At 36.6% G+C, this 13454-nt stretch overlaps 1 protein-coding gene across 4 annotated transcripts in view; it reads left to right on the forward strand.

Moving 5' to 3' along the window:
* The window catches only part of LOC150088403 (protein sel-1 homolog 1-like), a 378494-nt gene that overhangs the window by 268536 nt on the left and 96504 nt on the right, over positions 1 to 13454 (forward strand). For all 4 annotated transcript variants that reach the window (XM_090369493.1, XM_090369492.1, XM_090369494.1 and 1 more), the window contains exon 15: positions 9538 to 9703. In XM_090369493.1, the coding sequence (XP_090225619.1) occupies positions 9538 to 9703 (166 nt within the window). The remainder of the gene's footprint in view (positions 1 to 9537; positions 9704 to 13454) is intronic.

A 13454-nucleotide genomic window follows, 5' to 3' on the forward strand; every position in this document is an offset into this window, starting at 1 on the left:
AATAGGTCAAACCATCTCCCACCAGCAGAACTGTAAACAATTACATAAGGAGGATGTTTGTGGTGAGTGAAGGGTGCAGCACATTGTACCAAATCAGTGGCAGGTCACTGTGCAACAGTTGGCATCGCAGTACAATATGAGGAATGTGAGAACAACATACCGAATGATGATGCACCACACACTCAGTTGTATGGGATTTCACAGCGAATGACCTGAGAGAGAGTCCCTCTCCTCAACATTGACCATCGTCAATGGTGAATACTGTACTGTAACAACATGCTGGTAGGGCATTCGAGGACCGGAAATGAGTGTGCAAGTTGGATGAGTCCAAATGCCTGTTGCGACATGCTGACAGACACCTTCATGTATTGTGCAAGCAATACAAGAAAAACAACTAACAACATGCACGGTGCCCACTATCCAGGCAGGTGGCTGTGGTTGCTTAATATGGAGCATGTTTTGGTGGCAAGAACTAGGACCACTGGTGCATATAGATCAATATTTCAATGGTGAGATCTACCAGCAGTTCTTGACTGAGACCGTGTACACCCTGCCATTTTGCATTTTTCCCAAACAGAAACAGGATCTTCCAAGACAATGTGCTGTGTAATTGGGCCCACACTGTGTATGATTGGTTCAGGGAATACAAACATATTGCCCATCTTGATTGGCCTCCAAATTTTCCCAACAATCAAATTGAATACCTGCAAGGCTTTCAAACATCTAGTGGAGTCAATGCCTAGGCAAACAGCAGCTGTTATCTATGTAAAAGGTGGCTCAACACGGTATTAGGTTATAATTCAGTGATCACTGAGTCTATATATTTATTTAAATATAAGATGAAGTTTGTTTTTGTATGACATTATTTGTATGACACACATACAAACTTTAAATAACCCTCATGTTGCTAAAACAATTATTTAAAGCCCTGTTATTAGTATTCTAGTGTTTCATGAATAACTCGGATGCTGAAAAGCCCTATTCGGCTATTCTTTCATTATTTAGACTGAGGAAATGGGATATAACTTGTTTCTGTACTGATTCCTTAATTGCTATTAGCATTACCATTAGTAGAGGCATATGATGCAAGAAAGCAAGCTTATTCAGCATCAGCCAAAAAAAAAAAAAAAAAAACACGCACCACTCCCATTTCACCCCTCCATTCGTTCGAAATACCTGTCCAGTTGAGCTTTAAATTTGTTTAGGCTATCAACTTCAACAACAAGTGATGGAAGTCGGTTCCACCAACCAACCACCCGCTGGCCAAAGGCAAATTTCCGCACATCTATCCGACATCCGTCCTTCCTCAATTTGAATTTATGCCCTCTGAGCTGATTATTCTGAGCAAGATGAAGAATCCCATTGGCATTGAGCATGCTCAAACCATTCAAAGCCTTATACACCTCTATCAGATCACCTCTCCGGTGCCTAGTCTCCAGACTCTGTAATTTGCAAAACTTAAGCCTTTCTTCGTAAGAGCAACCCTTTGTTCCATTCACTAATCTTGTTGCCCTTCTCTGTACCCGTTCCAGCAGCTCCACATCCTTCCTGAAATGAGGCCTCCAGACCTGTATACAGTACTCAAGATGTGGCCTAACCATTGCCTTATACAAGGGAATAATCACCTCCTTATCCCTGCTAGAAAAATTCCTCTTTATCATTGACAAGACACCATGAGCTACTCTTGCAGCCCGTCTGCACTGCTCAGAGAACTTCATATCTGCCTGCACAATTACCCCCAGGTCCTTTTCATTCTCTAACACTGTCAGTGTAGTACCACAGAGTTGATACGTTGCTCTGGGGTTACTGTTTCCCATATGTAGTACTTTACATTTGTCAATGTTAAACTTCATTTGCCACCTCTCAGCCCATCTGTTCAACCTTTCCAGATCTTGTTGCAGCAGCATAGCGTCAGTAGTGTCCTTAACAACCCTGCCAACCTTTGTATCATCTGCAAACTTGGACATTAAGCTTGATATATACCATCATCAATATCATTCATAAACACCGAAAACAACAACGGACCCAACACTGAACCCTGAGGAACTCCACTAATAACATTAGTCCGCAATGAGCAGTGTCCATTGATTACCACTCTCTGTCTTCTCCCCCTCAACCACCCCTTTATCCATAGCAGCAATTTGCCTCCAATGCCACATTGCTCCAATTTGTGCAGCAGCCTTCCATGTGCAACAGTATCAAAAGCCTTTCTAAGATCCAAATATATAATATCAAAGTTATTCCCTGCATCCAGTTCTTTTGTGACTGCATCATAGTATCCAATCAAATTGGTCAGGCAAGACTTCCCCTTAACAAAACTATGCTGTGTCCAAGCTATAACTGAAGTCTTGTCCAGATGATTCTGCAGTGCTTCTTTACCAGTGCCTCCATTAATTTTCCTGGAACAGAAGTTAAACTAACAGGTCTATAATTACTTGTGTCGGCCTTTGATCCTCCTTTGTGAATTGGGGTTACATTTGCACATCTCCAGTCTATGGGTACCTCCCCTGAGTCCAAAGAAGCTCTCATAATTATGGCTAGGGGCTTGCTTACTTCCTTTGCTGCCTCCTTTAATATAACTGGATAGATCCCATCTGCTCTTTATCTATATCTGCTCTTTAGTGCAAACTTCCTTCCAGTCATCCCTTACGACACAAATTCGAATAAAGTTAGTGCAGCTTCAAACAAACAGGCAAAAAATAACCTTCTATTGGATAACTGTGCATGCTAGAATCACAGGAAATGAACAAACAGATGTTTCTGCCAAGAAAAATCTGCTTGTTCTACACTAAAAATAATTTAGCTTTGTCTACACTAAAAATAATTTAGCATAGACCCATATGAATATGACAAATTATATAGCCTCCTTACACCAGTCTTTGCACTGGGAAACATTCATGGGTGCTCTTCTACAAGTAACATCATGGTTATTTGGGAAGCTATTGCAGCAGCTCTTGAAAAATCAGTGCAAACAGATGTCATTTATATCGAATTTTCCAAAGCCTTTGACTTGATTTGCATATATGTAAATTAGGATCATATGATATTAAAGGATCTCCGGTATCTTGCGTTGAAAGATATCTTTCAGGATAGACCACAATATGGAACAGTTAAAAATCAACTATTGCCTCTGTACATGTTGCATTCAGGACCCCTCAGGTATCTAATCCTTTATTATTCCCAGTTTATGAAAAATAACTGCAAAAAATAGAGAAGGTGAAATGTGTGATATATTCTGATGTCAACTTTTTTCAATGCTAGCTCATAATGAAGACTGAATAAATCTACAAGTTGCCATAGATAATTTTCAAAAATGGTCTAACCAGTGATTGCTTAATTTAAATCCTCAAAAATACTGTGTTGTACCTGTGAGTACAGCATAAAAGCATGTATGACTACAACCTTGGGATTACCTTAGAATCCAATGGGCCATTCTATAAACATATCTGCAGCATTACCAACTTACAAAATGACAGGTTTTATTAGAAGGCATGGATCCAAATTTACATCAGACAAGATGCCAGTTGTTCTCTACTCATTATTGATAACATCATTCTAGATTACACATCAGCTGTATAGAATCTACATTTCTTCACACTTGTGGAAGATGTCAAAGTCTCAAAGTAGATTCAGCAAATACCTCTGTTACAGGAACAAGATTGCATACTACACTGAAGATGATGCAAATATATGTGGTGTTTTCAAACTTAATTCCTGCTACAACAGAAGAAAATAATATAACTTATTTTCTTTACAAACTTGTTAATTCCAAGTTGAATTGTCCAGTGCTTCTTGAAGCTATTAATTTTAATGCATATCACTGGTAGCTGATATTTCTTAATATCTAAATCCAAATACACAGAAAACTAATTACAGATCATAAATCCCTTAACTCACATGATGTGGGAAGCAAACTCCATGTAGCTTGAGTTCAACTTTCACTCCTCCAAAAGTTCTCTTAGGTTCATTGCAAGTGAGATAAATGCTTAAACATATATGTTAATATTGCAATTATCATTCTATTAAAATTAATCTTTTCTGGGTATGGCTGAGTATGAGAAAACACTGACTAAGAGAGCAAAGAATGGGGAAAAGGAGTTTTTAACATGTAAATATAAATCAGATTGGACCCTTGTATGCAGGGTGTATAAAATCGTAGATAACCTGTAATTTTTTCGTTAGTACTTTACTGGCGAAATACGCTTCATAGTGAGGCGAGGCTGTGAGTGAAGCTGGAAAGCATGAAATTAGCAATATTGAAATTTCAGAAAATTATTTATTATAAAAACTTTCGAGCCTAAGGCAAGTAAGGCTTCTGGAGTTGATGCAGTAATTCTTGGAGACAGTGATTGAGAATGCAATCTCGAGACATTTAAATATAAATTATATTCTGAAGGACACACAACATGATTTTGTTAAGGGAAAAATCATGTTTAACTAACCTGATAAGCTATTTTGACACAGTTACTCATGAGGTGAATGTTTTAATGCAGCAAATTCAAGGTCTTGTACAATAACAGTCCCAAATTAACTTATATACTTGGTAGGGTTGAATTAAAAACAGTAAAGGAAGAAAGAGATCTGGGATTTAAGGCATGGTATTGGTGGATATGATGATCTCTGAGCAGTATAAACAGGTGGCTAGGAAATTGCACAGTGTTCTATCATTGATTTCTCAGACAATAGCCTTTAGAGATAGGGAGGTAATAACTGAAGTTTATAAGGCTGTGAGAGGTAAAGTAAATGAAGGTGACTGTTATAAAGAATTCTCAACACTAGGAGCTATAAATTAAAATTATTAGGCTGCGGTAAGTGCAAATGTGTCACCAGCACGTAGGGGGCCATTACTTAATTTGATATTTTAAGATTTGTTTGTGATGAGATAATAGTAGTTTCTTCCACTAGCAACAAATAGCATTACATTGATATCCAATGTTATGTTGTTGCAAAGTCAAATGTTGATTATAGTCATAAAAAGAAAGGAAAGTTGTACTTATCATTGTACTTATCATTAAGGCATATCCATTCATCTTTTAAAGTTGTATGCCATAATTTTTGCACCTTTTTAAAAGGAAATGAAAATACACTCTTATTGTTAACGCTTTCACATTATAATTAATGATAACTGGCACTATTGTGTTGAGAAAGAAACATGTGCCAGTTGTAGCTTTACAGTGCTAATTGTGTCTCATTAGGTAATGTAAAGAACATTATTAGAACAGCTAAAAGAGTTGTAATAAAGGAAGTAAAAAAAAGGTATATCATAGAGAATGAATTTAAATAACTTCCTAACTGTGTGTGTTCATGCGTAGAATAAAATATAGCTTTGCAGTGTGAGTGGTATGAATTTTCTGTTAAGAAGTGATTAATTCAGTTATGTTCTTATTGAAAATGCTCATTATTTTTATGCAGTTTGTCATTTGAGCAATCTTTTCTCTCAGCACACTGTGAAATTTGTCTATATTTCAAATAAAAGAATATCACACACACACACACACAAAGCAACTTGCAAAGAGAAAGTTTTGTGTGTCCAACCTGATAAAATACTATGATGTCATCATGAGCTGGGTGCAAAAAAACAGTTTTTACATTATATATTTGGACTTAAGTAAAGCATTTGAGATAGTTTCATGGTTATTCGCTGTGAAAGCTGTAGTCTGTTGAGGTCACAGGCAAGATCTTGCTGTTGATTGAGGGACAGCTGAAGTTCAGGAAGTAGAAGGCAAGATCATTCTTAAAATATAAGAGATCATTCTTCAGAGTGGGCCAATGGGTTCAGTGCTAGTGTCACTCTTGTTTCTAATCTTAAAGGATATGATGTTGAAATTTGCATATGATATAAAGGTTGGAAGGGTGGTTAACAATCCAAATCAGGCAGATCATTCTTCAGAAAAATTTGAGCAAGCTTATGTTAATTACATTTTAATGCTGCCAAATATAAAGTTCTACATTTGGGAAACAGTAACCCAAGAATAACTTATATGCTAGGTGGGGCAGAGGCAAAGGGCATAAAATAAGGACTTGGGTGTTTTAATATGGAGAAATGAACATTACCAAGTGACATTAGGAAGTAACACAGTGAAGTTTGTTGGTTTCATTTGAGAAAATTCATTGCACTTCTTGGAAGACTCCAAGAAGCCTCATCTAGTGCAAATAGCAGAGGAGTATTCATGTGAGGAGCAGTTACAAAACTATGGGTTACAGAGTTTGGAAACAAGTCATCTCACAGAGGATCTGATTAACATGTATAAAGCATTGAGAGGGAGGAACATACTGAATGAGAATATGATGAACATTTCAACATATTTTGTTGATTCGGGACACAAAAACAAGGGGGGAATAAATATAAGCTGTTAGAGATAAAACTAAATTAGCATTAGTAGAGGCATATGATACAAGAAAGCAAACTCATGCAGCATCAGCCAAAAAAAAAACCCACTTTCACTTCACCCCTCCGTTCGTTCGAAATACCTGTCCAGCTGAGCCTTAAATTTAGTTAGGCGATGGAAGTCTGTTCCAACTACCCGCTGGCTAAAAGCAAATTTCTGCATGTCTATCCTACATCTATCTTTCCTCAATTTGAATTTATGCCCTCTCAGGTGATTATTCTGAGCAAGAGGAAGAATCCCATCAGCATTGAGCATGCTCACACCATTCAAGGCTTTATAGGCTGAAACTGCTCCTCTATCGGATCACCTCGCTGGTGCCTAGTCTCCAGACACTGTAATTTGCAAAACTTAAGCCTTTCTTCGTAAGAGTACCCCTTTGTTCCATTGACTAATCTTGTTGCTCTTCTCTGTACTCGTTCCAGCAGCTCTACATCCTTCTTGAAATGAGACCTCCAGGCCTGTATACAGTACTCTAGGTGTGTGGCCTGACCATTGCTTTATACAAGGGAATAATCACCTCCTTATCCCTGCGAGAAAAATTCCTGTATATCATTGACAAGACACCATGAGCTACTCTTGCAGCCCGTCTGCACTGCTCAGAGAACTTCATATCTGCCTGCACAATTACCCCCAGGTCCTTTTCATTCTCTAACACTGTCAGTGTAGTACCACAGAGTTGATACGTTGCTCTGGGGTTACTGTTTCCCATATGTAGTACTTTACATTTGTCATTGTTAAACTTCATTTGCCACCTTTCAGCCCATCTGCTCAACCTTTCCAGATCCTGTTGCAGCAGCATAGTGTCAGTAGTGTCTTTGACAACCCTGCCAACCTTTGTATCATCTGCAAACTTGGACATTAAGCTTGATATATACCATCATCAATATCATTTATAAATACAGAAAACAATAATGGACCCAACACTGAACCCTGAGGGACTCCACTGATAACATTAGTCCGCAATGAGCAGTGTCCATTGATTACCACTCTCTGTCTTCTCCCCCTCAACCACCCCTTTATCCATAGCAGCAATTTGCCTCCAATGCCACATTGCTCCAATTTGTGCAGCAGCCTTCCATGTGCAACAGTATCAAAAGCCTTTCTAAGATCCAAATATATAATATCAAAGTTATTCCCTGCATCCAGTTCTTTTGTGACTGCATCATAGTATCCAATCAAATTGGTCAGGCAAGACTTCCCCTTAACAAAACTATGCTGTGTCCAAGCTATAACTGAAGTCTTGTCCAGATGATCCTGCAGTGCTTCTTTACCAGTGCCTCCATTAATTTTCCTGGAACAGAAGTTAAACTCACAGGTCTATAATTACTTGTGTCGGCCTTTGATCCTCCTTTGTGAATTGGGGTCACATTTGCACATCTCCAGTCTGTGGGTACATCCCCTGAGTCCAAGGAAGCTCTCATAATTATGGCTAAGGGTTTGCTTACTTTCTTTGCTGCCTCCTTTAATATAACTGGATAGATCCCATCCATCCCAGGTGCCTTTCTTGTGTTTATCTTCAACAATTTCTCCTCCACTTTACTCTCAGTTATTACAAGATTATCTAGCTTACTGTCAGAGTTGAATAAACCTCTGGCATACCCCTCGCTGAATAACTCCTCATGTGTGAATGTCAATGCAAAATATTCATTTAGTTTGTTAGCTATCTGAGCAGGGTCATCAACAGTTGACCCATCGATATCAAGTGGAACAATCTGATTCATCCCCTTTCCTTCTAGAGTTTACATAAGTAAAGAACTCTTTGCTGTTTTTCTTTGCATTCCTTGCCAAAGATTTCTCGTAATCTGCCTTTGCCTGCCTAACCTCCTTTGTAACTTGGTTACAGATCAACTTGTACCTATCTAGGCTTCTGTGTCACGTGTTAATTTATATGTATCCCATGCATTTTTCTTCTCTGCCATATGTCTCATTAGTTCATCTGAAATCCATTTAGACCTAAACCTTGAACAATATTTCTTAGTTGGTATGTAAAGCCTAGTAGCTTCCAAGATAAGTTCTTTGAATGCTTCCCATTTTGAATTTGCTGTTGGTAACATCTTCAGTTGGTCCCACTATATAGAATTTAAATACTGTCTCAGACCATCGTAGTCGCCTTTACGAAAGCAATAACCCTTCCCTTTACCCCTGATGGTAGTTACCTCTTTGAGTAAATCCCACTTCAGCACACTGTGATCACTGCCACCTCGTGGTTTCTTTATCTGCAGATTTTTAACGCATGAAGAATCACTACTGATAATCAAATCAAGAGTATTACTCCCTCTAGTTGCCTCCCGAACATGCTGATGTAGAAAACAATCATCCAATAAATCCACAAAAGCCTTGCTAGTGTGTGAGTGACCAACCCACAAATTCCAGTCAATATCTGGGAAATTAAAATCCCCCATTATAATGATTGGATTAGAGTTAAAACTAATAATCAGAAGGCCCAATCATTTGGTCAGCATATTGTTTACTAAATGCAAGCTGGAATAAACTGCCTTCCTGGGTGGTTGGTTGATGGTTTGGTAAAGTTTAAGGGGCAACTGGATAAGTACCTTCTGTCAGTGGAAAGAGTGAGTTATATAGATAATGATTTTTTTTATGCTCATACAGCAGAAAGGAATTCAGATTATTGTTGTCCAAAAATAAATAAATGGAATATGCACTAATATTAAATTCTCATGTACAAAATAGGTTCATTTAATGTTGGGGTCCTTAATGATGCACTTTTTTAGGGAAAGTGCATCATTTTTAGTGCTACAGTATCATGAAAGAACTAGCCTTGGCTTTAGTGTGTGTGTGTGTGTGTGTGTGTGTGTGTGTGTGTGTGTGTGTGTGTGTGTGTGTGTGTGTGTGTGTGTGTGTGTGTGTGTGTAATTTCTCTTTGTTTCAAACTTCTTGAATTGAGTATTGAGGTCTAATAATTTTTTAGCATTTATAGTAGAGTTAATTACCATTCAGGGCTAATTTCTGTGGATTAAATATTTGTATCATCTGTTGCATCATCCTTTTGTCATATTATTTCTTTGATTAATTATTTCTTAATTTAAATTCTTAAATTCAATAAAAGGAATTTCTGTGATTCTTTTCAATAATTTTACATAGTGTTATTGAAGGAAGATTATAAATTTTTTAACGCTTTTTATCTTAGCTGTTCAAAAATGTAGCTGAGAGAGGACGATGGGGTGAGAAACTAATGCAAGCATACACTGAATACAAAGAAGGTCGAGTGAATGAAGCAATTGTAAAGTATGCTTTTCTGGGAGAACTGGGATTTGAAGTAGCTCAGAGTAATGCTGCATTTATACTGGACAGAGGTAAGTTTGATTACTTTTTTTGTTTTTTTGCTTCAGTTACTTGAATTGAGTAATATTAAGCAACGTTTTCTGTTTTTTCACGTTATTAATTTATTTGGCCTGTAAGAAACTTTGGTCTGCTAAAATGGTAAATAAACTCTTAACAAAATATAAGGCTTAGTTTGCAGTTTTCAGCTTTATTCTTCATGTGATAAGTCCTTAATAATAAATGAAAAATATTTCAGTTGCAGGTATAAAAAAAGCTTAAAAACTAAACTTAATTCTTAATTTATTTACCTATTTTTATTTATTTCGAGTAATGACTAGTAGATATAAAAAATACTGTATTTCCTACAGCAGTATGTTTGAGATGCAACCAGAGGGGGTAATACTCTAGATCTGATTATCAGCAGTGATTATTCATGCATTAAGAATCTGCATATAAAGGAACCACTGGGTGGCTGTGATCACAGTATACTGATATGGGATTTACTTAGATGTAACTACCATCAGGGGTAAAGGGAAGGGATTTTGCTTTCATAAAGGTGACTACAGTGATCTCAGACAGTTTTTAAATTCCATGCGGTGGGGTCAACTGATGATGTTACCAACAGCAAATTCTAAATGGGAAGCATTCATGGATTTAATCTTGGAAGCTACTAGGCTTTTCATACCATTTAGAAAATACTGTTCAAGGTTTAGACCTAAATGGATGTCAGATGAACTAACACGACGTGGCAGAGATGTAAAATGCATGGGATATATGTAAATTATCAGGCGACACAAAAGCCTATGGTAGAAATAAACTTGTCTGCAATCAAGTCACAAAGGAGGTTAGGCAAGTGAAGACAGATTATGAAAAATCTTTAGCAAAGGATGCAACGAAAAACAGTGAAGACTTCTTTACTTATATAAACTCTAGAAGGGGACGAATCAGGTTGGTCCACTTGATATTGATGGTTCGGCTGTTGATGATTCTGCTCAGATAGCTAAACAAGGAGCTTAATGATTTTGTAATAACTGAGGTGGATGGGATCTATCTAGTTATATATTAAAGGAGGCGGCAAAGGAAGTAAGCAAATGTTTAACCATAATTATGAGGGCATCCTTGGACTCAGTGGAGTCCCCCCACATATTGGAGATGTGCAAATGTATCCCCAATTCACAAAGGGGGATCAAAGGGTGACACGAGTAATTACGGACCTGTTAGTTTAACTTCTGTTCAGAGGAAAATAATGGAGTTACTGGTTAGAGAAGCATTGCAGGATCATCTAGCAAAACTGCAGTAATAACTCAGACACTGCATGGGTTTGTTAAGGAGAAGTCTTGTCTGACCAATTTGTTCTCTAGTTACAAGAGAACTGGATGCAAAAAATAATTTTAATATAATATACTTGTGTTTCAGGAAAGCTTTTGATACTGTCGTACATGGAAGACTACTGTAAAATTAGAGGCATTAAGGGCAAGTTGTTACAATGGATAAAAGGGTGTCTGAGTGGGAGAAGACAGAGTGGTAATTAATGGACATTGCTCTTTGTGGACAAATGTTGTTAGTGGAGTTCCCCAAGGTTCGGTGTTGGGCCCATTGTTGTTTTTTATATTTATCAATGATATTGCTGAAGGTATATCAGGCTTAATGTCAAAGTTTGCAGATGATACAAAGGTTGGCAGGGTTGTTAATGACAGTATGCTACTGCAACAGGATCTAGAAAAGTTGGGCAGATGGGCTGAGAAGTGCAACTGAAGTTTAACATTGACATATGCATATGCATATGAATAGAAGTTACCTCAGAGAAACGCACTAACTGTCTGGTAGTACACTAAGGGTGGTAGAGAATAAAAAAGGCCTGGGTGTCAATGATAGGAATTTTGCTAGTAGGAAGAATGAGGTGATCATTCCTTTGTATGCATCAATGGTCAGGCCATGCCTTGAGTACATACAGGTCTGGAGGTTTGATTTTAGGAAAAAGGATGTAGTGTTGCTAGAACAAGTACAGAGAAGGGCAACAAGATTGGTGAGGGGAACAAAGGTGAGGTTTGCTCTTACCAAGAAAGGCTTAAATTCTGCAAATTACAGCATCTGGAGACTAGGCACCTGAAAGGTGACCTTATTGATGTGTATAATGCCTTGAATGGTTTGGACAGGCCCAATGCTGATTGGATTCTTCCTCTTGCTCAGATTACGAACCCAAGGGGGCATAAATTCAAATTGAGGAAGGGCAATTTCAGAATAGATGTTTGGAAATTTGCTTTTAACCAGTAGGTGGTTGGTTGCTTGAATCAACTTCTATCTGTACTAGTTGCAAATATACCATCAAGTTTTTGTATTAAATGCTAAATATTATATTATATTTAACTTTCAGCCACATGTAACATATATCTGAAGCACATGTTTACAGAAACTTTAATATTCTTCAGTCAGTATTCACTATATTATGGAATTTAGATGGAAATGTGCTCATGCATTTGTATAGAGCTTGGATGTCAAACTGGCGGCCCGCAACAAAAAAATTTTGTGGCCCGCGATGCCCAAAAATAAAATGTTAAAGTAAACAATTAAAAAGTACCTATTTATAATTCTAGAATATAAGGATTAAAAAACCTCTGTAATAAATATAAAAATAATCATTTTAATTGATAATAATTAAAAAAAAAAAAGACTGGATCGATGGAGCCTTGATTAGAAAGAACTAAAAATATAAATAGTAATTTCAAATGAATGAAAATTGAAATTATTATCTTTAAATAACATTGTAACTTTTTAGTTTATTTCTTTAAAAATAAAAGAGTTACATTTTATTTTTTAAAATATTTTTTAAATGGAGAAATCTTAATCTAAATTTCTTTTACATTTAAACTAATATTGCAAATGCAGCGTTTTTTATAATTTTATCGAAAAGATACTTCATTCATACTAGTTTCTTTTTCGGGATCTGTTGTGTTGTGTGCATTGTTTGTTATCTATAATTTACCAAATACCTAAGTAATCGTTTTTATAATTTTAATTTCAACTAAAAAATTTATATAGAAAATGTCGCTTTCAACACCAGTCAAGAAAAGAAAAATTGATAACAAGGAAAGAAAATTCCAAGAAAAGTGGGAGCTGAACTATTTTTGTATGGAAATGAACAGTAAAATTATATGCTTAATTTGTAAGGAAAATATTAGTGTTGCTAAAGAATACAACATTAAGCGGCATTATAACTCTAATCATAAGGAACAATATTCAGGCTCCGAAGGAAAAATAAGAGAAGAAAAATTAAAAACAATGAAGAAAACACTTCATAGTCAACAATAAGTATTTACAAAATTCATGAAAACTAATGAATCAGTAGTAAGAGCAAGTTACGAAATAAGCTATTTGTTAGCAAAACATTCAAAATTGTTCAAAATTTCAAAATTGTTTGAAAAAGTGCAATCATTTCGCGATATTTCATTATCAAGAAATACAGTGGTAGAGAGAATTAGCGAAATGGCAGATAACATCAGTTCACAACTACAGGATATATCTACAGAAGTCTTGTTCTTTTCAATTGCGATTGATGAAAGTACGGATATATGAGGTGTTGCTCAAGTTGCTGTATTTTTTCGTGGTTGTGATAATAACATGAGGATCACCTTCTTGGAACTATGACTGGCAAAGATATTTTTTCTGCTGTGTGGAGCATTTTAGAAAAGTGTAAGCTTCCACTTGACATACTTGTGTCTGTAACAACCGACGGTGCTAAATCAATGACAGGTAAAAATCGAGAATTTCTGTCAAAATTGATTA

Source organism: Mastigoproctus giganteus, chromosome 3 (assembly GCF_048544385.1).
Source record: "Mastigoproctus giganteus isolate SK-2022 chromosome 3, ASM4854438v1, whole genome shotgun sequence".
NCBI lineage: Eukaryota > Metazoa > Arthropoda > Arachnida > Uropygi > Thelyphonidae > Mastigoproctus > Mastigoproctus giganteus.